Source organism: Limanda limanda, chromosome 7, assembly GCF_963576545.1.
Source record: "Limanda limanda chromosome 7, fLimLim1.1, whole genome shotgun sequence".
In the NCBI taxonomy this organism is placed as follows: domain Eukaryota; kingdom Metazoa; phylum Chordata; class Actinopteri; order Pleuronectiformes; family Pleuronectidae; genus Limanda; species Limanda limanda.
Genome location: NC_083642.1, coordinates 19,242,123 through 19,267,646, shown reverse-complemented (window position 1 = coordinate 19,267,646; position 25,524 = coordinate 19,242,123). Strand labels below are relative to the sequence as shown.

Sequence of the window (25,524 nt, the reverse complement as noted above, 5' to 3'; positions counted from 1 at the left end):
GTCTAGGCGTTTTCCACAAAGGCCATTTGGAATTATGGTAACCACCTTGGCTAAAAAGGCTACTTTTACACTCAAAATCATACTTTTATATAAAGGAAGCAAAACCGGTCATATGGTTTAAAATGTATACAAATAAACATCTTTCATGTTGTTTACATCTTGATGCTGGCTGAGCTGAGATTACGCAACAGCTGACTGTGGCTATTCTTTGATGTAATAGTGTGTTTTGGACTGATTATCTTACTGGATTGGATTGTTTGGACCTTTGGCAATGTACCAAGACTGTTTTCGTTGGAATGTTAGCGATCTGTGGATTAATATGATGCTTCTTAGGTGAGTGACGTCGACTTTGTGATTTTTTTTTTGTGTTAGTGACTTGACTGAGACGTTAATTGTACCGGTTGTGGTTATCGGATCTTGAAATGGTTTACATCAGTTGAATCGGAAGAATCTTAGCTTTCTAATGATATGTTGCATCAGTATCCAGCGGTATGAGGCAGTTCTGAAAATAACAATGTTTGAGGCTTATCGGCAGCACCGGCTCGCCCGTGAGCCGGTGCTGCTTGATACTCAACATCCACCTCACTTAAAGGGGCGATTTTATAAATAACAAAAATCCCTCTATCTAAGGAAATATAATATTTCTGACATGTATATATGAGTGTCTACAATCAGTGTTTTTAAACGTTTTATATCAAACTGCTGGGCCGAATGCTTTGTTGATTTTTGTATTCAAATGGGAACAGGTGGTAGGTGGACAGAGAAACTGGTAGACGAGGCAGATGGGATCACTGTCTAGCTGCAAAAAGTTCAGCTTTTAGGAAGAGAGTATATGACATCATGTCTTTTGGGTTTTTAACAGTCACAACTGAGCGGAGGTGGAGTTTCATGTTGCACAAACAGCTAATTCTCTCTGCAGCCTCCTTTGCCAAAGCCCTCATAAGCAGTCTTGTCCTTCTTTTGCTTATACGGTTAAACAAATTATGCACACGAGATGCAAAAATGTACCGTACCTGTGATGTAGCAATAATACACTTTATTTACATAGCACCTTTTAAAACACAGTTACAAGGTGCTTTAGTTAAAAATGCAAAATTTGAAGTAAAACAAACAAAACGAGGCCCGGTCTGTAGAATGGTGAGCAGGGCCTTCGCTGAGGACAATCAATTCTAACATTTACTGGGAGCCAGTGAAGTGAAGCTGAAATGGGAGTAACGTGCTTTATTAAGGCAGATTTGGGGTGAGGAGTCTGGCTGCTGCGTTTTGGACGTTTATGTAGAATCTGGTTGCTCTGGCAGGTGTTGAGAGATCTGCAGTAATCCAAACGAGAAATTAAATGAAAGCATGAATGACAATCTCTCTGGACAAAAACATGCCAATCTTCCAGTCCTGCAAAAAAAGGACTGGAATAATTGTGTTTCTTATTGAAATAACCTGCTTGTTCATGGTGAGATCATTGTCACGAATATTTTTATTGCATTTGATTGTATAGATATGATAGATAGTGCAGCATTTCATTTTGTATTTGATTGTATCGGTTGATACAAACTGCAATTTTAGAAATTTTCTTGGTTCTTGGTTCGAATCCCAGTTTGCATATTACCCTGTGTCTGCATAGATTTTCTCCAGGTACTCCGGCTTACTCCCACAGTTCTAAGACACGCAGACTGGGGTTAGGTTATGTGAGTTTGGATGGATGTTGCTCTCTGTACGTCGGCCTTGTGATAGGCTGTTGACATTTCATTTACATTTCATTTAGCTGATTTGTACCTCGCATCTCACCCAATTTCGGCTGGGATTAGCTCCAGCTCCCCCAGAAACGTCCACTGATTAGTGGTATAGTTAATGGATGGTTTGTTGCTGGTTATTAGTGTCATCACAATGCAACCAGTAATGAAGACAGCCTGTCGTCTAAAGCTGGCATAGTGCAATATTCTTTTCCATGTGACTGAGCTTAATTTCTCATTGCCTTTATAAGAGACCTTGTGTTCCCATTACGTAGTGACAGTTGTTGCCAACACAACAACACAACTTCACTGCGGCTCCGAGAGCTTTACGCTGTGCAGCTTTCAAAGTATAACGACAACAATGAAATGAAAGCTGGTGTGATTCGGCCGAAATGGTAGTGAGAGAGGGATAGCAGTTACATAGTCATGGTAAAATGATTCTGACTAAGCGGCTGATGGTGTGTCACTTTTCCCCCCAGACGTTGAAGAAGGGAGGTGGTAAGCAGGAGGGGCAAAAGGAGAAGGAGGAGATCCACTCTCTTCAGGAGCAGCTGGCTGCCTTGAAGGAGATCACAGTAGGTGGAGTTGCCTTTAGACTACGATGACATCACCTCTCGTAATGGCTGCTAATGTGTATTAATGACTCCACACGGAATTGAGTCTTGGGAGTTCCACCATTTCTCAAAAGCGTCTTTGTCTGAATTTACTGTTCATAGTTTATTCGAGTTTTATTTTTGTGACAGCATCTCTGTTTGGAGCTTTGTTCTCATGACGTCTCTTTCTGTTTGTGAAGGAGAGAAGCAATGAGGGCACCAAGGGGCAAATGACCAAGAAGGAAATCCCTAGAGTTGAGAAAGAGTCCCAAAAAGTTGGCAAAGCAAGTATGTACATTTAAAATAACTTAAATAAGTAGACGGAAGCAATAACATATTTATATACTGTACACCACTAGGCCTGATCTGGATTGTGTTAAAGCACACAGGGGTATTGGTACAAAAGAGCAATGTAATACGAGCACATAAGCCTTTAAATGTTGACTTTCCTCAATACACAATGAGCCATACATATACTGGTTCACCATATACAGTGTATCGGCTCCTCTTACACGCGCACCAAGCCTCATTCTGCACTAAGGAAAGTCCAACATGGACTGAAACATTTGCACTTTTTCATATTTGTTTCACTGTCATCAACTGCAATATATTTGTAATATAGACATTTAAAACAAAACATCCATTACAAGATAATTTAATAATACCTAAGGCATGGCCCTAAGGGAACTGCTCATTTCTACCATGAACCTGTTAGAATAACGGGGCTGTACCCGTGACACCGAAAAAATATCATTAAAGCTTGTGGATTACAACTGTTATTTTGATTACATCCAACTACAATGTTTTCATTTGTGTGTAGTATACTCTTAAGTGATGTATTATTACCCTGGCCCTAACATCTTGGAAGCTTGTCATAAGGGAATGACCTGTTTACAAGTCTACCAGAAGTCTGATCCTTATTTAAATGTTTTTTTTTATTATGTAAAGTTTGTATAAATTCTGTATATTTTGCTGGTACTTGGAATGTAAGGAGAGAGGGAAGAAAAAAACTAATCCCACATTACAAGGTGCAATCTGGTCCGAGGCCATTCAACAAAAAGAGCCTGCACACTTATGCCACACAGTCCCACACAGAATTTTATTCAAAAAACTTTTCCATCCAGAGTGGGATCTTCCTCATGTCCTTTAAATGTAGGAAACCAAATGTCTTGACAAGTAACATATTCTGTCTTTTTCATTTACAGCTGCCAGCAAAGTGCCACAGAACAAGATAACAGACCGAGCAGAAGTCCAACAATCTAGCAACTGTCTGGACAAGTAAGTAAAACAATGTGAAATCAATGTGATTCTCTGGGCTTTAGCATATTAACCCGATCAAATTTGAGTGTTTACTGTGTAGTTTTCTCATTGTCTGCTCGTTCTCCAGTGTTAACTTAATTGAGATCTGATCTGATCCGATGTGATAGCATTTATATGCTCTGTTTCAGCTTGTGTATATTCTGTGGCAAAAAGGACGAGTCATACACAGAAGATGGATTGGACCTTCATTACTGGAAACACTGTCCTATGCTGCGACGCTGCAGTGAATGCAGACAGGTAGACTCACATTCACAGACGGTTTATCACTCCTTGTAATCCTCTTGAACAAAATCTGTTTAACCACCACCTCAGTAATACAACATGAAGACATTGTGCGTATTTCTGCTGTGTGTTCACAGGTAGTGGAGATAGCCAGCCTCACAGAGCATCTACTGGGTGAATGTGAAAGCAGTTCCAAGTTCTGCCAATGTCCACGCTGCTCAGAGGCCGTTGCTTCTGAAGATCTGACTCGCCACGTCCAGGGTCCTTCCTGCAACCGTGAGTTCTGTCATTGCTTTACCAGTGGGTAGGATAGGGTTCTAGGGTTCTAGGGTTCTCTGGTTCTCGGGTTCTGGGATCTGATGGTGAGCCTGCAGATTGTAACCAACCAACGACCTCACCTGTTCCTTTCCAAGCGGGTATGAAGACCCTATGGTGGCCTTCAGGTAACATAATAACACAAAGGGTCAACTCTAGAGCCACTGTTTGGTTTGTCTACAGTAATGAAAACACTATGATTCTTAACAATGTTTTAAGGACGCACTTAAAAGCTGCAATTTAGTCTCAGCTCGGGTCAAGTGTCCCTGTAAAACATGTCCATGTAACATTTTTATTCACACCTGTGCTTTTCCTACTGTGACATATGTAGTAGAAAATTAACTCAGCAAGGTTGAAAAAGTATTTTGTATAAGTGTTTAAAGACTTCTCAAGACTTTTATGACTTGTATTTACATACAACAGATTATTGATGACTTGAGCTGTTTTATGGTCGGAACTGTTTATGACGTCAATATAGTAAGACCTTGTGCGACTTAATTACCCATCAAAGGAAGGAGTGTATCTATTCTTATCACCTCAGGGAACACATGTGAATCAGCTGTTATGTTTAGTTTCCTGTCCTTCCCCCACCTATGGGAACCTGTCTGGATTGGCTCAGAGAGACAGCCCTATCCCCTGGTATATAAGATCTGTGTATCTGACTGTTCTGCATCTTCACTCTGAGACCCTTGCGGTTTCCCTGTGTTGATCCTTTCTGCAGAAAGCCCCTTATTAAATACACGTAGATAACTTTGTTGTTTCCAGCCTCTTGTATCTCCAGATTTCCATCACAATTTGGTGTCAGAAGTGGGATCGCACGTCTGGACGCATCTGGACTCGGTGTCTACGGTTGACTGATCATCTTGGAAAAAAGTTTCCAACCTTAACCTCCCCACGGGTGAGATGCAGGGACCTAGACCCGAGCCGGATCGTCTCAGCGCTGCGATCTATCCGGTGAGAATCTGAGATTTCAAGTGTAATTTATCCCAGCAGAACATAGTGTTATAGAGAAGTTGGTCTAAGAGGAACGGGATCCTCAAGACGGGTGAAAGCCCCGTAAATTTTTAACCAAGGTTTAGAAGAAACCTGGAAGGTAGACTGACGAGGTACCTTAAGGAGTTGTTTCGACTGCAACCACAGAGAGGACATAATACTGAGTGTATTTGCATTGTGTCAGGCAACTCAAAAAAAAAGCGCGCTATGTAGAGAACTTCTTTAGGGCACTATGCTTTATGTTGGTTAGGCAGGATTTTTAAAAGTGTATTAAACCGCAAAAAAAAAAAAAAAAAAAAAAAGAGACGAATTGAGAAATTACCATTGACCAAGTAATTATAAGGAAATTACTATTGATTATTATATAGGGGATACGACAGTATTTTGAGGATATTAATATTACTACGTTTCCTATTTTGCTCCTTACGAAAGTGTTTTGGAGATTGATTGAAGATAACTAAAACTTAAAATAATTTTTTTTTAAATATGGGTAAAAGTAACAGTAAAGAAAAATTTGATGGAACTGATCTGAGTAGTCCTAATATGAATTTCATGCGAAGGAACTATGGTGACACAGCACTTAGCCAGGTGAAAGTTTGGATGAATGAATGTGGGTTTCCAGAGGGGGGGAGTTTTAGCATGAGACAGCTGAAACAGCTGAAACAGATTCTAGACTGAATCTAGAGGAGAACGAAATAGTAAGTTAGGCCAGAAAAGTAAAATTTTAAATTTCAGGCAGATAGGAATGTATGTTGAATGTGGTTAGAAGAATTGCATCATAGGGACAGAAAGCACACACTGGCAGGGACAGTTAACACCTCACAAATGTCTCAGTGTCTCAAAATGCAGGTTTCCGACCTCGACTCTTCCCCGCCGACAAGACGACAACCAGAACAACACCAAACTCCACCAGAAGCGGATGTTCCACAGGCAGGAGCCCAGGTTCCACAACAACCTTTTCCAGCTAATGATGTTCCAGACCCGCAACTCCTCTCTTCACCTCGCACCAGACAAGTGGGCAATATGGACTGGGACAAGATCCAGCCCAAATCACAAAATTGTTGAAGTTACCTGATGTTGCCAGCCTGTTAAAACGTACAGGCATCAAGTGGGACTCAGGAAGAGCTTAATAAAAGCACATGCAGTTCATGCGAATAAGAAGAAGAAAGAGAGACTGATCTGCATAAAGCCTCACTGAAGATGTTCAGAGGTACATCGCGATGCAGAAGAAGAGGATTTCAAGGAAGGAGGGGGGACGCATATGGAACGATGATTGGGACATTTGTTTTCTCTGTGGAGAGAAGGGACATTGGGCAAAACAAAAATTGCCAAGGAAACAGCAACTTTACGAGCCTGAATGAACCGAGGCGGGGATGGAGGAGAGGGAGGAACCAGCATCTTTGAACAGAGAACAAGGCCGTGAGGGACACATCCCACATCGAGAGGGTGAATGCACCACACAAACACAAACACTTATCACAGAAGTAAATGATTTTTTTTTGTTTTTTAGAAAAGAAAGACAAACTATTGATAGGAACATAGCTTAAATAGCAATGAGATGATTATGCTAATATGCCAATGCACACACTCACAGTGCTAGGGAAAGATATTATATTAAGTGTAATGCTGCTTCACTGTTATATGCGTATGAATGGAAGCTTTGCTCATCTGTTGTCACATCAAATCGACAAAGATCTAGTGGACAAGGCACATTCAGTCACACAAAGAACAGATACCACGTATATGCATCCAAAAGATTTAAACTTCACTGCACTCAAACACAAAGGGAGAGATGCAGGTTTGAAAAAATAAGTTGTGTAGTGTGAAAGAAAATTCAACACTAAGTTGCATGTTCTGGAAAGAACATAGATGTGCTGTTTCTGTAGTCACCCTCTCAGTTCCTTCACAGATGTTCAGAGGATGCTTTCCTTTTTTGATGTTCCTGGTTCACACTCACATGACTTGCTGTCAAAAACAAAAATGATGAATGGCAAGACTTGCGACCGTGGATACAAAAATGTGTCAATGCTGACATTTGGGAAAAGATATCAGATCCCGTGGTTAAGTAAAATCAATTTTTAAAGTGTTTAGAAAAGGATTTACATCTGTTATTTACACTTTCAAGGTTGTTTAACTGGTACCAGACACAAATACAGAAGCCAAATATGCACATGCATATTTAGTTTATACAAACAACATTTTAAGGGCTCAGAGGTAATCATGATGTGGGTTTAATTAACACATGGAACCTGTGGTTATTACACCATGATCTGACAATATCTACTGTAACAGAAAGCCATCGATGGTATTACACCAGTTTTCAACTCTCTATTGAGGGCAGGTGTAATTGTTCCTTGCAAGGATTCACTAGTGCACACTCCGATTTTTTCCGGTGAACAGTATTTTTGATAAAACACAACCTGATGATTTGAGATTCATCCAAGATTTGTAAGTTGTCAACGCCGCAGTACAACTTCGCGCTTCGTCGGTTCCAAATTCTTAAAACAATCCTTTAGCAAGTTCTGAAGGATTATAAAGGATTCTCTGTTGTTGATGGGGCAAATGCATTCTTCAGTTTTTAAATTGATAAAGACATATAATACTGGTTTACATTTGAGTTCAACAGAGAAAGTTATACATTCACATGCCTCGTCAAGGCTATTGTGAATCACTGACCATTTACAACCAGGCACTAAAAAGCTTAAGATCATTAAAGATAACACCAGGAAGTGCACATTTACGATATGTTGACAATATAAGGATTAGTGATTTGTGCTCCAACTGAAGAATATTGTGAAAATTATTCTGTAGCTCTACTAAAACATCTAAATGCAGAAGGACATAAGGCAAGCCTGAAAAACTGCAGTTTGTTAAAGTATAAGTTTGTTAAAGTATAAGTTTGTAAAAGTATAGGTTTGTAAATGTAAAAGATCAATTTTAGGGCATGTGATCACAGCAGAGGGCAGTCCCTCTCCCCTAATAGAGTAACAGTAATTCAAAGATTCCTAAAACTGTTACAAAGAAATAAATGATGTCATTCCTGCGAATGAATTTGAACTATGCTGTCCTCGAGGAGTCCCTCAGCGCAATCGCACATGGGCTTAACAGCATATAGCAAAGTTATATAGACTGATGACACGAGAAAGCTTTCACTGACTTGAAACTGACCCTACAAACGACCTCGACTTTATGACTGCCCGACGACCCTGACCGACCTTTCACACAACCAGATGACAAGAACGGGGGAGTAGATGACGTCAGTGTTACTCCCTGATCAAGGGGGGTAAACAGAGACGTGTAGCATTTTTCTGAGCAAAACTTGATCCCAAATGCTATGTGTATGATGCTATCGTTAACATGCTATTCTGTTGGAAATGCCTAACATCACTGTGAAAAGATGTAATGTTCTTAACCCAGCTACTCTTCTTCCAACAGAAGGAGATGGTGAACAACATAATTGTGTAGTAACAATAACCTAAGTTTGTTCCCCCAGACCACACTTACAGGAAACTACGTTGCAGAATCAAGATTTACACTGTTTGTGGATGGATCAGCGTCTCGCAATTCAGACACAGGAGCAAATCAAGTTGGTTTCACTGTGGTAGCAGCACATGATACATTGATTGCACGACCTCTCCCTGCTTCCCTGTCGGCACAGGCAGCAGAGCTCACTGCTCTCATTGAAGCATGCAGATTGGCTAAAGGGAAAAGGGTTAACATCTACACTGACAGTAGATATGCATTTGTAAAGTACATGATTTTGGCACGATTTGGAAACACAGAGAATTCCTTACACCATCAGGCAAACCAATTGCACATCATGCTCTAGTGTCTCAGATCCTTGATGCTGTCCTCCTCCCCAAACAGGATGCAGTATGTAAATGTGATGCTCACACCTCTAATAATGACCAAGTATCACAAGGAAATGCCAGGGAGGATGTAGCAGCAAAAGCATTTGCTCGCCGGCTCTATCTTCTTCACACATTCTCTTACAGGTCGACCCCACCACCCCCACGGCTGACCTACAAGAACTTCAACTTAGAGCAACAGCTGAAGAGCGTGGACTTTGGAAGAGAAGTGGTTGCACACACACACATGGGGTGTGGGTGGGCCCTGATGAGAAACCTTGTTTGCCAAAATATCTGTTTCCTCATTTTGCAAAGTAAATGCATGGGAAGGATCATGTTTTAAAAGGATCGAAGATGGATTTAATTGAGCTAACACCGAGTGAGGGGAAAAAATATTGGTTGGTTATAGTTGATATGTTTTCTGAAAGACAGAGCTGCCGTAGCTAAAGCGTTGATCACTGAAGTTATTCCCAGATGGGGAATCCCAAGTAAAATCAGCAGTGAAATGGGACTCCATTTGTTAGTGCGGCACTAAAATAATTAAGAAAATATTGGGGCATTGGACCTGTTAAAAGACAATTGCCCTCAACAATTCTCTTTGAAGATGAAATGCGACGTTATTATTCAAATCTCTCTTCTGCCTTATCTGCTATCCACAAACAGGTTAAAGACGCACTCCCTAAACTGGCAAGTGGACCACTTCATGGCCTGAAGCCCGGCAACTGGGTGATAGTGAAGGACCTAAGGCGGAAAAGTGGGTGACACAGACGCTGGACAGGACCGTACCAGATCCTGTTAACAACCCACACGGCAGTGAACGTCGCTAAGAGTCCCAGAACCAGAACATCCACCTTCTGCACCCACACTGAATAATTAAAACAAAGGATCGTTGAAGAGGGGGCAGTGCTGACCAGCACAGCTGTTGGTAATCGTTGCTTCGGAGAATCACATAATACACACACAGCAGAGAAGGCGACGATGAAACACCGACCTCCGTGGCATCACTTCAGTCAGCTGGGTCGGAGTGGCAGTAGAGGAACTGTTCTCTCAATATTGATGACATCAATCCCCCGCTGACTGATAACTCTTGATACGAATTTCGTTTTTGAAACATTCAATCCAATCTCCCATGCCAGTTTGATTTGTTGGGTTCCAAGCATCCTGTTTTCGCACGTATGTCTCCCCCACACTGCACCTTTATATTCCCAGTTTGGTTACTGTTGGGGTTTATGGGGGATGCCAGCTGTGTCCCGATGGTTTGCTCCGCCAGATGACGCGCCAATTAGATTTACAGTGACGATAATGTAAGATGTGTTTCCCCTCCCTGACTGGTTTCCTCCCCAGTACCCTTTAATATCGATGAAGAATGTAATATTGTTGTGTTGTCTGTTTAATCTACTTTTATCAGTGCTTTCTCCCATTTAAAGACGCATACCGTCCACGACAAAGGCAGTTTGTTTTACACTACAGTGATGATGATGATGCATTTTGAAATCCTGGTGAATTGATGTATTTGATGTTTTACTGTAGTTGTAAACTCTCTTATGTTGTCAATAAATGACAAAAAGGAGGGAAATGTAGTAGAAAATTAACTCAGCAAGGTTGAAAAAGTATTTTGTATAAGTGTTTAAAGACTTCTCAAGACTTTTATGACTTGTATTTACATACAACAGATTATTGATGACTTGAGCTGTTTTATGGTCGGAACTGTTTATGACGTCAATATAGTAAGACCTTGTGCGACTTAATTACCCATCAAAGGAAGGAGTGTATCTATTCTTATCACCTCAGGGAACACATGTGAATCAGCTGTTATGTTTAGTTTCCTGTCCTTCCCCCACCTATGGGAACCTGTCTGGATTGGCTCAGAGAGACAGCCCTATCCCCTGGTATATAAGATCTGTGTATCTGACTGTTCTGCATCTTCACTCTGAGACCCTTGCGGTTTCCCTGTGTTGATCCTTTCTGCAGAAAGCCCCTTATTAAATACACGTAGATAACTTTGTTGTTTCCAGCCTCTTGTATCTCCAGATTTCCATCACACATATCAAAATGTCTGCTGTAAAAAAGGCTGATATATGATTTCCATTGGAGAAAGAACATCAGTGTGTGTTTGATGGCTGAGTAATCAACAAAACGGTTATTTACTATTTTTTTTAAATCTCCCAAAAGTGTCTAAACATCTTTATTTCGTATCTATTCTTAAATTTCTGAAACGCAGAGACACTGAACTATTTAAATGTGAATATGCCTCAAATATGAATAGAGTTATATATTTGTGGCCCCAAAGAAAGCCCCTAAACAAACATGATGAAACACCAGAAGAGATGCTCTTCATTCATTTAAGTACTTTTCCAATGTGTTAGGTTTCAGCAGTGTTTGGGCAAAACACCAAACCCTGTTACCACTATTTAGTGTCTGAAAGGTGAGGCCAGCTTCTCTTAGAGCATCTGCTGTTTTGTCTTTACCAGAGGAACGGACAGTTAATGTTGATGTTCCCACTAACCTGAGGGCGAAGCTCACTTCATCAGTGTGTTCTGAGAACCAGGTTCTTTGAATGATTTTACAATAAAAAGCCAGACAATACAAGGTTAACACCACATCAGCCACATGTCCCCATAAATAATTGACAGCTGCAGTGAGCCTTTTGTGTTGCCAAAACTTCAAGTTTGTCTCGGATCTCTTGATGAGTTTGATAATTAGTATTTAGAAATGTGAATTGTTAGTTGAGATAGATAGTGTTAGTGATAGTTTCCTCCACGGTATATTGTATTTTAAACTGTTCTACTTCAGTGGTGTAATTTCATCATTTTCTTTCGAGTGTTAAGGGGTCTTTTGCTGTAATTGTATAATGGGCTGCTTAAAGGTGTCGTGTTTCTGTTTCAGCTCCCGTCACCGGTAAAGGCTCCAACCACTGTCCTTTGTGCCACAGCAACTTCATGCCTGGAGAGGAGGTAAGATGTATAAGATATGTGTCCATGTAGGAGATCCTGCTGTACCATTTCTGTCACCATCATCCCAGTTACTGCTGTGTAGCTTAGGCTGGATGTAGGAAAATTAGTGTTCCCTAACCTTAACCCTAAACCGATTACTGCGATATAAGCAACTAGAATGAGAGTGCATACCTCCACCAAGGCCATACAGTCCCTTTGTGAAACAACTTTTAAATTCACTATATCCAGGTTTTTATGTTGATCTGCATCAATTTGCACACACTCATAAATACAGTAATAGTCCGAGAAATCAAGTAAAATTAGGAAAAATGTCTAATATCTCACAATGTTAAAGAAAGTTAAACACAATTTGCAGATCCTCCGCCTGTTCCAGATCCACCCCACAATTGTTTGTGTTGTTCCTTGGGTCATGCCCTACCCCTCCACAATATTTCAAATTGATTGGGTACTTTTTGTATAATCCTGCCAACTATCAAACAAGCCAATGAACACAGACAACATAACCTCCATGGCGGAGGTAACAAAAAGGACAATAAACAACGATTTGTTTGGTTGCTTCCCAGATCATTAAATAGTCAAATCAATGAGGAAGAGATAGAGAAGCTGAATGTTGTAAAGGTGAAGTTCGATAAAAATGTTTTCACTCAGTGCGCTTTTCTATTTTCCCTCTTTTATATCAACACAGAAACTAGAAAGCCTCTAATATGAGACCTGAGCACCAAACAGGTGTGGAGGTAAAACACCACCATTGTTGGCCTTTTAAAGACTTCAAAGGAAGGAGAAGCCTTTGTTGTTACTGGGCTGTTACGTTTGTCTCAAGATCAAGTAACTTCCATCACATTCTTCACATTCCTGTAGAGCTCAACAGCGTGGTTCCGGAAGTAAAAGATCCCATTCATTTACTGAATAGAGATTTCGCTTATCAGTCCTAATGTTGTTACCATCCAATGAAAACTTATAAACACTATATGAAACGTTATAAACACAAATATTACTAACTACTAACTCCAATATATTACAACACTATATTACCTAAAAGTTTAGATTCGAGAGGATGCGCTTTGGAAGTTGTATGGAAAGGGGTAATTCGCAATGTTTTCTGGGATGCGTAGTTCCTTCACTCTTAAAATCATCAGGTTCCCAGTCCTGTACCTTTGCCTTTTTTCCGTTTTCCGATATTTCTTGTGCTCCGAATCAAATATTTTATGGTCATGATTCCTCTCTATAATTTTAAACTGAGAAGTAAAAATAATAATATTCTGATTAGCTGTTTATTGATGAAACGATATTCTTTTGAAACAAATTAAAAACACTGGACGAATCTTTCTCTTGTGGTCAGAGGCACAGTTTTCTTTTATTTTCCAGCAGTAGAAGCAGTTCTCCTCAGACCTGCAACAGGAAGAAGTTGCAGATAAAGTGAATTTATTATTCAACAGGTAGAACGTATGAATGAGGAAATGCCATCAAAGTGGGCAACTCCAGAATATGAGCTTTCACTGACCATAGTTTTATGTTTTATATTACACAGACACAATAGTTTACTCTTATCTTGCATACTGCTCATATTTCAGCTCTCCTGAGGCCGCTCATCCATCCCTAATGCTCGGTGTCTGTCCACTATTGTGAGACGGAGAAACGTAAAATGAATGTGGACTGCACCGCAAAAAGATGTAACAACCGTGTCTCCTCTCATTTGTCTTTTCCTCTGTCTCTGTCATTGCCGAGTCTAATGAATCATGCCACTGGTCTTTAGAGGAGCCTCTCTCCCCACCGGTACCTCGGATTGGAACTTTATTGTTGCTTGATAGACTGTGTTTTGCTGCTGATTTTGCAGGTACAAGTTACTGTGCTGGCAAAGTTTGATAATGTAAGTCTGAGTTTGAAAGGAAAGTGTGAGCAACGTAATAGAACAAAAACGACTTCATATCTTGTGAACGGGAGTCTGGCAGTGATTGTGACTTAATAAAACACGACTGACTAGAGACAGGGGGCCACATACTACACAATCTTTCACCAGGAGAAACCCCCCACTAGTATGTCTGCTCAGCCCGTCCTGAGCTCTGACTGGCTGTAGTTCTGATTTGTCTATATATTTAGCTTGTGAGAAATCTATTGGCAGTAGGTGAGCCTCTTAAGCTCACACATTACTTGCATACAGTTCATTAGAAGAATGAGAATAAGTATTTTGTGTTAATTTAAGTGGTTACAGCAGAAGTACAAGGACTACAAGAAGTAGTAGGCTACATTTAATGAAATATCGTTTTAGCTTTTTGCCATTTTATACAAATCACTGATTGGCTGTGGTCAGATGTACGTCATATTTAAACTTCTAAAGCCACACAGAGCACTGCATTGATTGACTGTTAAATCAGCCTCTTTACCAGCAGCGATTTCAACGTACAGCATTAAAAGAAAAGGTGCACCATAATTATCTGTTTCTTGTGCGACACTTCCACTGTGCTAATCATAGAAAAATAAATCATTGATAATTAAACATGAAAATTTGACCATCTTGCGTTCCAGTATTTAATGGTTTGCTGTTCAGCCACTTACCACATATGTGTACATGGACATATAACAGATTAAGAGATTATATCAAGATTTTCTGTGAGTTATAACTCATCTACGCTCTCATTCAGAAACTGAATCACAACATGCAGTCTGTCATCTCACACATCCTTAAAAATGTTGCGAAGAAGAAGAAATTAACGGAAAAGTCACACTCTCGCTGCCAGAGCTCGGAGCGCAGACCCAATGAAAGACGGCAGTGTTAGTGGGAGGGAGGGCGGCCATTCGGGCATTGACTGGGCCTACAGTCACCCGTGGTCGTCCAAGTCGAGAGGGTATACCTGCATGGGGAGCGGACTCACTGAGCTACTTTTGTCCCTGTTCCAGGCCTGGAAGGCTCACCTCATGGGCAGAGAGGGCTGTAAACAAAACTCACGCAGGACTGCGGTGTCCCAGAGAACCCAGCCGGCACAAGGTAAAGCATTCATACGCCCTCCTCTCACACCCCTACATCCCCAACGCCGAGTGTGAGAGCTATAGAAAGTGCCTATGCTTGTTGGCGAAATTTTATTTAGCTGCTTTTCCTCAATGGCTTCCTGCTTCACAGCACAGGAGGAGCTGTGCAATAATGGTGCCAGATGTAATTTGGAGGCTGATGTAGTGGGCGGCTGTGTTTCCATTTTTAGTGATATTTCACAGTCATGGTAGTGGTTGTATGCAGAATGTTAATAACAGAAACATTGTACAATCAAAACCTATCTCAAGAACATATTACAGTGACTGCTGGTCTTCAACATTATCACACTCTGAGACCAATACTGACAAGAGATTAGTCATAATTCTACGATTTTCATTATATGACACAATTGACTGTTTTTATCAACAGTGTATTCACGTTATGTAATTGCCGTTGTATAAAGCAGTTTTCATCATTACAGCAAGAATCTTGCATTTAAAATCCATTAGTAGTGAGTAGATAATGAGTGAATTTTACGTGACAACATCACAGACGAGGACAGTTAAACAGAAACAATCAAAATATCAAAATCAAAATGTAATTCATCTATTGAGAGCTTAGCTTAAATGCTAATGCCAACAAATTATTACTAAAACTTTGGTACTCAAATGGTCCACTTGCAACATTTCCACTGTTACAGATCCAGGAAGGTTGGATTAAGGTTGACTGAGTCATTAAGTCTTTAAAACTCAATAACCATGGAGACGTAAGTCCTTAGGTTTCGTCCTGAGGAGCAGGTGCACACAGTGACATAAATGTGAGGGAGTTTGCTTTGACATTTTTCACTGTAGTCATGGTTCAAAGATGTTAATTCTGCTGACATGACGATTCCAGCTGTAGTTCTCAGTACTCTGATTTAGTTTTCACAACGGCCAGTTTCTCTTTCTACTTATCCTTTATGGCACATTTTCAGTCAACCTTTATCCTTCTTTTCATGGCTGGTTTGGAACTCACCACCATTTTGTCATCCTCCCACCACAGTTTGTCTGTGTACCTCAACAAAGGACTTTTGTTGTCAGACAAAATGTGGCTACGAGCCTGAAAGATGATCAGTGAGACGACCTAGTTGCAGGTGGAAATAAAATTGTATTCCTGTCTGGATGGGGACCAGAGTCTGTCTGGTGTGTGTCTAAAGGGACAATGGCTCTGCAGGGAATGTGTTTACTTATCGGGATTTCCCCCAGGAAACAGTTTGGTAGAGGTGATGATCCACTCTGATCATCTGACACATCTCGTCACACGGTCGATAGAGTTAATAGATGACAGCATTAACAGGAACCACACTCATTACATGTGTTGTATATTTGACAAAAAATGTATAATTATTATTCGATAAAAATCGTAGGCAAATAAAGAAAATCTTACTTGAATATGAATGGAGTTTTGAACAAAGCCTCTGGATCTGTTTACTGTTCTGTCTGTGATTTTGACGTTTTTCTGATTGTATTATCTTATTGTACAGCAGGATTAAATAAGCCTTGTGATAGACTGAGTGACCTCACAGTACAAATCTCCTGATGTCATGAAACCTTCATGTTTATAGTAACATAACAGATAACGCACAGGCTGTTTTGTTTTTTGGTTAACATAGTGTCAGAACACAGAGGTTTCTTCAATGTTGATTGAATATTTATTTAAGCCTCGGAAGACACATTGAGGGATAAGACCCTCATTTACAATGGTGCCGAGGGTACAATAAAAAAGTTTATACATTAAAAGTGAATACATTGAATAAATAGGAATGAAATAAATATGCATATATAAATGTTCTTGTAAAGGTAACAGTATCATTGTGTGTGTGTGTGTGTGTGTGTGTGTGTGTGTGTGTGTGTGTGTGTGTGTGTGTGTGTGTGTGTGTGTGTGTGTGTGTGTGTGTGTGTGTGTGTGTGTGTGTGTGTGTGTGTGTGTGTGTGTGTGTGTCTGTGTCTGTGTCTGTGTCTGTGTACAGGCAGGGCTGTCGGAGGAGCCAAGCTGCAGCAGGCCTGGTCGGTGGGGGCCAGAGGCCGACCTATTGGCAGAGTCAGTCGGATCCCAGCGCTGGCTCCTCTGGCCAGAGGACATTTGCAAGGGAAGTGATGAAGCTGGTTCCACAGAAGCAGCTCTGGGGACATCCCAGCATCACTCGAGTAACTCCACCCCACTTCCACGCATCCCTGTTCCCATGGTCCTAAATAAAGCACTTTTAGAAAAGTTATAGGACGGCTTCCAGATGTATTCAACGACATATGCAATAGGATTTTAAAGGCCAAGCTAGGTTTTTGATTGAAGCCATCAATATGCTAGAACTTTTTAAAGGCTACCAGAAAAGGGAATGCATCTGTCTTATCAGCTTATGTACAGTCTGGCATTACAACATGGTATTGTATTCACTTATTAAGACAGTGTAGATTAACCGTATTATCTCTTCTCAAATTCTTGTCATGTATTAATCAGTGACAGAGAATCGACACAGAGAAGAGATGACTGGACACTTTTATCTAAAGTCTGCAGTGTCTCGTAAATGTGCTGACATTGCTGATTTAACAGAGAGGGAACCGTCACCACCATGTCACCCAGTATCCATATCTGCTCTGTATTTACCAAAACACGACATATAGCATATCTTCGTTATGACACGTATGTTTGGTAAACACGCACGACTTTCGAGCTTCACACCCTCAGCTCACAGAACAGGCTTCTGCTTATAAACATGTCGTCTCCGAGCCCCAGCTGAGATCATCTCCATGACGTCAGCGTAACATCATCAGGGTTACTCTCTCAGTCTTGACGAAGCTAAACACAGAGACAACCAAGACATTTGTACTCTGGCTTGTAAATGAACATGTTTTCCAATTTACAGCTGTGTACGAGCTGTTTTAATGTTGCTTTGAATGTGAACTTTTTATTGCAACATGGTCAAAAAGGTATTTTTCATCAACAGTGGTGTCAGAGCATGGTGGTCAAAACAGCCTATAGGGCTCAAAGGATTTCAAGAAAACGTTCCCAAGCTTTTAAGTTGGGAGCTTTCCATAGACAGCGTGACATCGATCAATTGTTCAGTGATGATGTCATCAATCACTGAAACTCAGCCACAGCCGATGACGGCGTCTGATACGTGGAATCGCTCCTCTGCTTGTTGAAGGAGTAATTAGAGGAGAGGAGGAACGAGGTTCAGTTACAAGCACAGGACTCTTTCCTCTGAGACATTCTAGCAGATGACGCTTCAGTTCCAAACCCATTGTTGACCCGGTGTAGCTTTACCATCAGCTGCACACTTTGTTATCTGTTTACATTTTCCTTTTCAAGTCATTTTATTCTGGACTAAAGCAGCACTTTGCCAAAGGGACAATTCTTTCTTTTTTCTGCGGAAAATTAAGACTTAATGTATTCTTCCTCTTAATGCCTGTACTGACAATCCTGAGTAGATGGCAGGTTTCTGTGCTTTACTGTTCCAGTGAAAGACAAAGAAGGCCTTTTCAATTTAACCGAATTTTAGAATTAAAAAAAAAGATGGAGATGAATGTAAGATTTAGAGCAGCAAGTATTCTGATGGATGTGACAATGGCTGACCAGCACAATTTTAAGCGCTTCGATGGCTTTAAACTGATTTCAACCACAATCTCCAGTTCAAAAGCAAAGACAGTTAATAAAGTACTGTTATTCTCTTACTACTGATGTATTACACAGGACTGTGACAGTGTTGATTGTAATAAATCTGTGGTTCAACAACAGTTCACGCAGAAATAACAAACGTCTGTGAGTCTCTGAACTGACGATCATATTGGCTTTAACATGCGTCTGTAGTCTGTTGCAACAGTGGATATTTAATTGTTTTATGAATACCTTTTGGCATTAAATGACTATTTTTCTGCAAATGTGAGTTTATTATTTTTTTTTTTTAAAGCATCACAAAGCTGCACTGCAGATGTGGTTTCACATGACTGAAGGTTTCTGTCCCTATTTCTACCAACGTGTTAAAATGACATGAGATGAAGCTGCCAGCCCTTAGAGATCTGGTGAAACACCCTATGATACAAATATAATACAAACACACACTTGTTGAAGTAATGTCCACTCGTCCTCAGTGACATCATTTCCTGGCTATACGTTGTTCTCCAGCTGTTGGCCGCCAATGACACACCCATTCATTCTGTATTTATAAATTTGATGGAGAGATCCAGCTTTATTTACACTATCATACATAAAATCCACAGTTTTACAGACCAGTTTCTTTGGGGTTTTCTTTTGGCCTGTCTCTGAAAATCAAACACAAGTTAATCAACACTTGACAAAAAAAAAAAAAAAAAGGTGAAATAAAACAATATATTAACTTAAATTCAGATCATTTAGATATTTTTTTTACAATTTCAAATATACCCTCTTAGATAATCACTCAGCTATGAGCTGGTTTGAACCGTGCTGTGAGTCCGAGTCGTTCATCTTGGACATCCTGAAGACACAAAATCACAATAAACTCAAGTGTTTCTCTTGAGTCGGGTCTTTTATTTCATGGCATGCCTCTGTGAGGACACTGGAGGTCAGGTTTAAGACACTGGAACCAGGAGACTTCCACTTGGAGATGGCACAGAGAATCAGAAACCTCTAGAGGCCTCCCTGTACTGGTTGGACACTGTGTGGTAGTGGTTTAACAACATGGAAAATCACAGTAGCACGACATAGGGTGGTGGAGAGGAAATGCACCCTGCACATCCACTGGATTCATTTTATACAGATGTAGATGTTGGACTGGTGACAACCCCAATCCATTCATTGCAATGTGTAAGGATCATCATGTATGAAGTTCCCGAAGATGCAAAATTTAAAGTACAAATTATGTTCAGCTTTGGTCATTTGATATGCTTCAGGAGTTGATTTAACCCTGACAGTCACCCGGAGGTCCTGTGCGCGCACACCAGGTCCTCCCCGCGCACCACGCTCCACATCCGGAGCAGCTCCACCGCGCTCAGCTTGTGCACCACGATGAGGTTCTTGTAAAAGCAAGGCTCGCTGTTCATGGGGCTCACCCTGCGCCGGGTGATGCCGAAGGTCCTGAAGCCCGGGTGCATCTGCGGCGCCAGGCGGAGCTTCTGCAGGCACATGCCCAAAAACACGTCGTCGATGGGGTACAGCTCCTGGGCCTCCGAGACCACGAAGAGCCTCCTGGCCAGCGAGGAGGACATGAGGAACCCCCCGCCGCCCACGTAAGGCGGGTACGGCTTGTCGTACAGCTCCTTGGGGATGTAGTACTTGCTCTGCCGGTTCCGGATGGGGATCGCCTTGGAGATGGTGTCCCCGACGAACAGGTCGGCGTCCTGGCGCTCCTCAACCCTGAAGCCGATCAGCTCCAGCAGGTTGTGCGTGTTCACAAAGACATCGTCGTCCCCCTTGAATATGAACTGGACGCCGGAGCAGTAGATGCCGAACCATTTGAGGAAGTTGACCTCCTTCAGGGTCAGGTTGAAGAAGGTGTCCATGAAATCCCACTGCAGGATGTCCCCGTAGATCCGGTCCTCGTACTCGATCAGTTTCTGGAGGTTCTTGGTGTCCTTGCCGGTCGTCGGACTCCCCAAAAGGAACAAAGTTTTGATCTTCTTCCCGTCGATGGTCTGCTCCTTGCCCCAGGTTTTACGCACGGCCTCCCGCCGGTCGTGCTGCTCGATAACGGACTTGACCACCATGAGGAGGTGCACGTCTCCGTCCGTGCATTTCTCCGGGTGGTTGATGAGCATGGGGAAGTACCTGCAGTGTCTGTGCAGCACGAACTGGTGGAACCTCGGGTCCAGGCGCCGGAACCAGTCCTGGCTCTTCACGGACGCGTCCTCGCTGCAGTTGAGGACCTGTGCGTCCCAGGACGCAGGGGTCCCGTTCAGACCCCGCAGCGGGTCCAGCTCCTCATGCAGCACCGGGGCGTCCGAGCCCCCCACCGCAGGCTTCACCTCTCCCTTCTTGAATGAGAAGCAACCGGCGCCGCACCAGTCTGCGTCCCTTGCGTGTTTGACCCCCAGTCCGTCCTTCTCCGCCAGCTTCAGCTTGTGGATCATCAGGAAAGACGCAAAGACCAGAGAGAGGCTGAGCAGCGGCTTCAGCAGACCGAGGCGCTTCCTCCGGAACAGGTGATCCATGGCTGTCAGCGCTGCGCTCCGCAGAGACCTCCACCCGCGGGACCCTTCATCGTGTTTCACTGCAGCCTGTCCGAGGGGAGCAGCTGTCTCTTCCTCAGGTGGACACCGCTACGTGCGTCCTGCGCTATGTGAGAGGAGCGCCGACTCTGGAGTGTCCCCGGGTCCCTGCTGCCCGTGTCCCCGCGCTGCGGAGCAACACATCGCCTGTCCTCCTGGTGCGTGTCCCCGGGCTGGTGCTCTGTGACTGGAGTGAGCTGCAGGACAGACCCACGTCTTCCTCACCCACAACTCCCACAACTCCCCCACTGCCACAGATCTCCTCCCCCCATCATCCTCACACTCATCTGCATGTGACAAACACCTGTCTTACTTACTTACTTACTTACTTACTTACTTTCTTTCTTTCTTTCTTTCTTTCTTTCTTTCTTTCTTTCTTTCTTTCTTTCTGAAAAACGATATAAAACTGTATTAATCTTGCTTTTTCTAAAAAATCTATATAAATATAAAGATTCTTTCTTTCTCTAACAAACAATATACAAACTTAAGATGTCTTTCTTTCTTTCTTTCTTTCTTTCTTTCTTTCTTAAAAAACGATATAAAAACGATATATGTCTTGCTTTTCGAATTTTTTAAATAAAAATAAAGATTCTTTCTCTCTTTCTTTCTTTCTTTCTTTCTTTCTATCTTTTTTTCTTTCTTTCTTTCTTTCTTTCTTTCTTTCTTTCTTTCTTTCTTTCTTTCTTTCTTTCTTTCTTTCTTGAAAAACAATATCAAGCTATTGGCCAAAGACAAGGAAACATTTAGGATAATAATCATAGTTAATCGGGCAACAAATACAACTTAATACTTAAAGAATGATACACTTAAATTAGTCACATTTATTAGAAATGTGTAATAGGCTACTATGGACAAATTCAATACAGCACCAGAGCATGGTGAATATTGCCATTCACCAAAACCTGTACAAGAGCACATGTCTTCACTATTCAACATTTTGGAAAACACCTTATATTAATTTTTAGATTAAAAAAAATAGAGGTGTCTTTTTTTTAGATCTATATATTTATAGAATTTGACCAAAAATATCAATCAATATATAACAATCATAGATATTTGCTGCTATATTGATCAGTGGGATTGTGACTGAGCTCCGGACTTGTATGTGTTCACCTGGTGACTACATGAGGAACAACTGATCTGCAGATGGAACAACAATCAAACTTCCCATAACTTTCGTAAAAGAATGAAATCAAAATTAAAGGGAACGAATGTTGGTTTTATCTAGACAATGAACAATTGTAACTGGTCCTATTATTAACCAGAGGGCTTTATGGTCTCACCCGTTGTTAGATCACTGATGGCTTGGTTCCTCATTCTGCCCCCAGGTCACATAGGTCACCCACACAACAACTTCTTTCACTCCCCCCCCTCTCTTCTCTCATAATTAAAGGAGACTCATGAGCTTTTCTCTGTTGTTGCCCCCATGTTTTAGTCTCCTGTTCATCTCCTTGTCTAGTCCCTCATTAAATCTAATTTAAACTGCTTCCTATTTAACCGTGCTTGATTTCCCCCTGATTATGTCTTTATGTTAATATCATTCATTTATTGCATTATTTTTTTTTACCTTATCTTCTTATTATCTCGTTCCTATATTTAGATTCTATCATTGCACTTCCTATCCTTTCTTTTAATCTATACTTTGCTATCATTATAAAGCACTTTGCCTCCGCCCCTGTTGTTTTGAAACATGCTTTATAGATAAATCTGACTTAACTCAAATAACAGTTTATTTGAAAATAAAGTATATGCAGTGCTGTTGTTTCTCTGCAGTATTTGTAAATAGCATGTTTATACATATATATTTATACAACATTAAAGGCACTTAGCGCCATCTTGCGGACATTTCTTGTAATTACATTTGGCTACTGCCCTCTTCTTCCTCATCCGTTCTGTCACCTCACCAACTAAGTTAAATCTTAACCACAAATTTACATTGATTTAACCATGAACTGGAACCACACAAGTCATCACAAAAAATGGAAAAGTGTCCCTTGATTAAAATAATGATAGTAGTAATGGTTCTTATTTACTGTTATTATAAATCGCATTGATGAGGATGAGTTTAATACACTTTTTCTAATTCTTTTATCATTTAATTTTCTTCTCCATTAATATAATCTATTATATCATTGTTATTATTAATAGTATTATTATAAAAAAAATACAATACATAATAATAGAGTTTGAAAATAGAAAACAACACACACACAATGTTTTTTTAGTTAACTTATTGTCTCAAAGTTTAAAGAATAAAATATATATATATATATAAATATATATATATATCATGCAACTTTTCCGAGCAAACACCAATGACTGACCAATCAGTGAGAGACCATAAGGGCCAGATCAAGTCATGTAATAACGAATTACTTCAGGCTCAGAATAGTCTGGTCAGCTATTATCGTAAATCGGACCGGCACGTGTTCAACACTGAAATACAATTTAAAAGCCTTCGTGGAGGCATAAACGTTCTTTATTATACTTACTTATAAATTATACTTCAATGATGAAAATTCAACTAGCTAATGCATAAAAATTGGTGTAAGCAAGCGAGCTGCCAGCTCGTCAGCTAGTTAGAGTTAGCTGACTCCCCAGTAAACCAAAAGCCGTCATGATGACGTTGTGATGTCATCTTTCAATGACATTCAGGACTAGGCCAGATCACAGCCCATATGTGAATGTCATTTCCAGGGCGTCATCACCAGGATGTGAGCTTGATGACCTAAAACAGGCTGATCTACGGCTGGGACATTAAAATATCTTAGAGATGATGCCCGGGAAATGCCGTATAAATCCTCCCCATATTAGCTGTGATCTGGCCTAGTGCTGGAAATCATCATGACATCTTTTGGCTTGCTATAAGATTGAATGTAGAAAGTTACATTTTAAATGAGAAAATTGTTCTAGCTAATTGATAAAGTAAAACATATTCAGGTAAAATGATAGATTAAATACAAAGGCAGGTGTTTTTATAGGCTGATAAGTCAATTTTCAAGATTCTAAGGAACTTTAAAGGAAGTTTCATTTTAATTTGTTAAAATGTAAAACCATCGTGAAAACACAAGAGGAAACTGGTGACGAAATTAAAGGTTAAGTGTGTAGAATTAAGTGACAACTAGTGGTGAAGTTGCATGTTGCAGCTGAATACTTGCCAGCTCACTCTCCCCTTCCAAAAACATGAGAGAGAACCTGTAGCCTTCAGTTGTCATAAAAACTCAAAAGGTGTTTAGTTTGTCCAGTTTGGGCTACTGTAAAAACCATGGTGGCCTCCATAGAGAGGACCCGCTCCTGATGTAAATATAACATTTGGATCTATAGGGGGCCAATTCCTGGATAAAGAAAGCAACATATGTACAATTTAGTTTATTACACACAAGTGAAAACATCACTTGGATTATTTTATATTATATGAATCCCTTTCACCTAAATCTCACAGGCTTAAAAGACAGACCTTCAAAGCCAAAGGTCAACCTTCCAAAACACAAGGCCGCCCCCCTCCGCTGTTTCCTGGTTTAAATAAATCCCAATTCACTCCTCAGCCCTACCACTGGGCCCTACACCTTCACTTTGCATGTGGCCGTGAAGGGGTACTGTCATCCCATGTCCCACACGGTGGTTCTCCTTTCCTAACTCCTTACCTCCCCTCCTTCACATCTTTTCTTGACCTCCCAACGTTTTTCCATCAGGGTCAAGGAAGAGTGGTTAGGAAAGGTGATTATTTAGACTTTCCGAACGCAGCCTTAGTTTAATCCAGCAGCGAAAGATGATGTAATTGAATCGCTGTGGCAAGTGTTTCAGGAAAATCCCTATTCACGCTGTCAAAACAAACACGTAAACAGTCTGAGTGAGACTCATGATTCGTTTCTCCTGCGTCCCGTATTTGAAGTTACCTGCTGGTGTCATAAGGTTTTCAGTGTGGGGAAGAGACGTTTCTATGGACAGGACCAGCATCACATTGAAGAACTGATGTCAACATTACATTACATTTAGCTGACGTTTTTATCCGAAGCGACTTACAATAAGTGCATTCAACCCCGAGGGTACTATTGATAATACACCACTGTTCACACACATACACACACTTTAACTTGTAGTCAGATACAAATAATGTCCTTTGAGCGTAAACGCACATACATTCTTCTTCTGCTTCTCAACTTCAGATGTTTCATGCACCTCACACATACACACACACACAAGGCAGAGGACCAACATCTGAGGGAGGTGAGACAGATAACGAACAGACCTCCCTCACTCACACACACACACACAGAGGAGGCTTTCATAAATTCTGAGACATCCTCTCTCCTGTGAGATCATCAGTCTTAGAATGCTTTGAGGCCAGAACACTATGACCTCTGGTGAC

General features: G+C 41.0%; 2 protein-coding genes across 2 annotated transcripts in view; one reads left to right on the top strand and one right to left on the bottom strand.

Moving 5' to 3' along the window:
- Positions 1 to 18,809, top strand: part of cep104 (centrosomal protein 104) — a 42,299-nt gene extending 23,490 nt beyond the window's left edge. Inside the window, exons 15-22 of the mRNA XM_061074404.1 lie at positions 2,207 to 2,302; positions 2,521 to 2,608; positions 3,526 to 3,598; positions 3,769 to 3,877; positions 4,000 to 4,138; positions 11,905 to 11,972; positions 14,868 to 14,955; positions 16,946 to 18,809. Of these exons, the coding sequence (XP_060930387.1) occupies positions 2,207 to 2,302; positions 2,521 to 2,608; positions 3,526 to 3,598; positions 3,769 to 3,877; positions 4,000 to 4,138; positions 11,905 to 11,972; positions 14,868 to 14,955; positions 16,946 to 17,073 (789 nt within the window). The 3' untranslated portion in view covers positions 17,074 to 18,809. The remainder of the gene's footprint in view (positions 1 to 2,206; positions 2,303 to 2,520; positions 2,609 to 3,525; positions 3,599 to 3,768; positions 3,878 to 3,999; positions 4,139 to 11,904; positions 11,973 to 14,867; positions 14,956 to 16,945) is intronic.
- A 365-nt stretch (positions 18,810 to 19,174) lies between these two features.
- Positions 19,175 to 21,311, bottom strand: b3gnt7l (UDP-GlcNAc:betaGal beta-1,3-N-acetylglucosaminyltransferase 7, like). The gene has a single exon (XM_061075323.1). It carries the CDS (start codon positions 21,096 to 21,098, stop codon positions 19,863 to 19,865), a length of 1,236 nt encoding a protein of 411 aa, XP_060931306.1. The 5' UTR covers positions 21,099 to 21,311; the 3' UTR covers positions 19,175 to 19,862.
- Between the last annotated feature and the right edge of the window lie 4,213 nt (positions 21,312 to 25,524).

Excerpts from the sequence above, each read along its gene's own strand:
- b3gnt7l (XM_061075323.1), bottom strand. The coding sequence starts at position 21,098 with ATGGATCACCTGTTCCGGAGGAAGCGCCTCGGTCTGCTGAAGCCGCTG.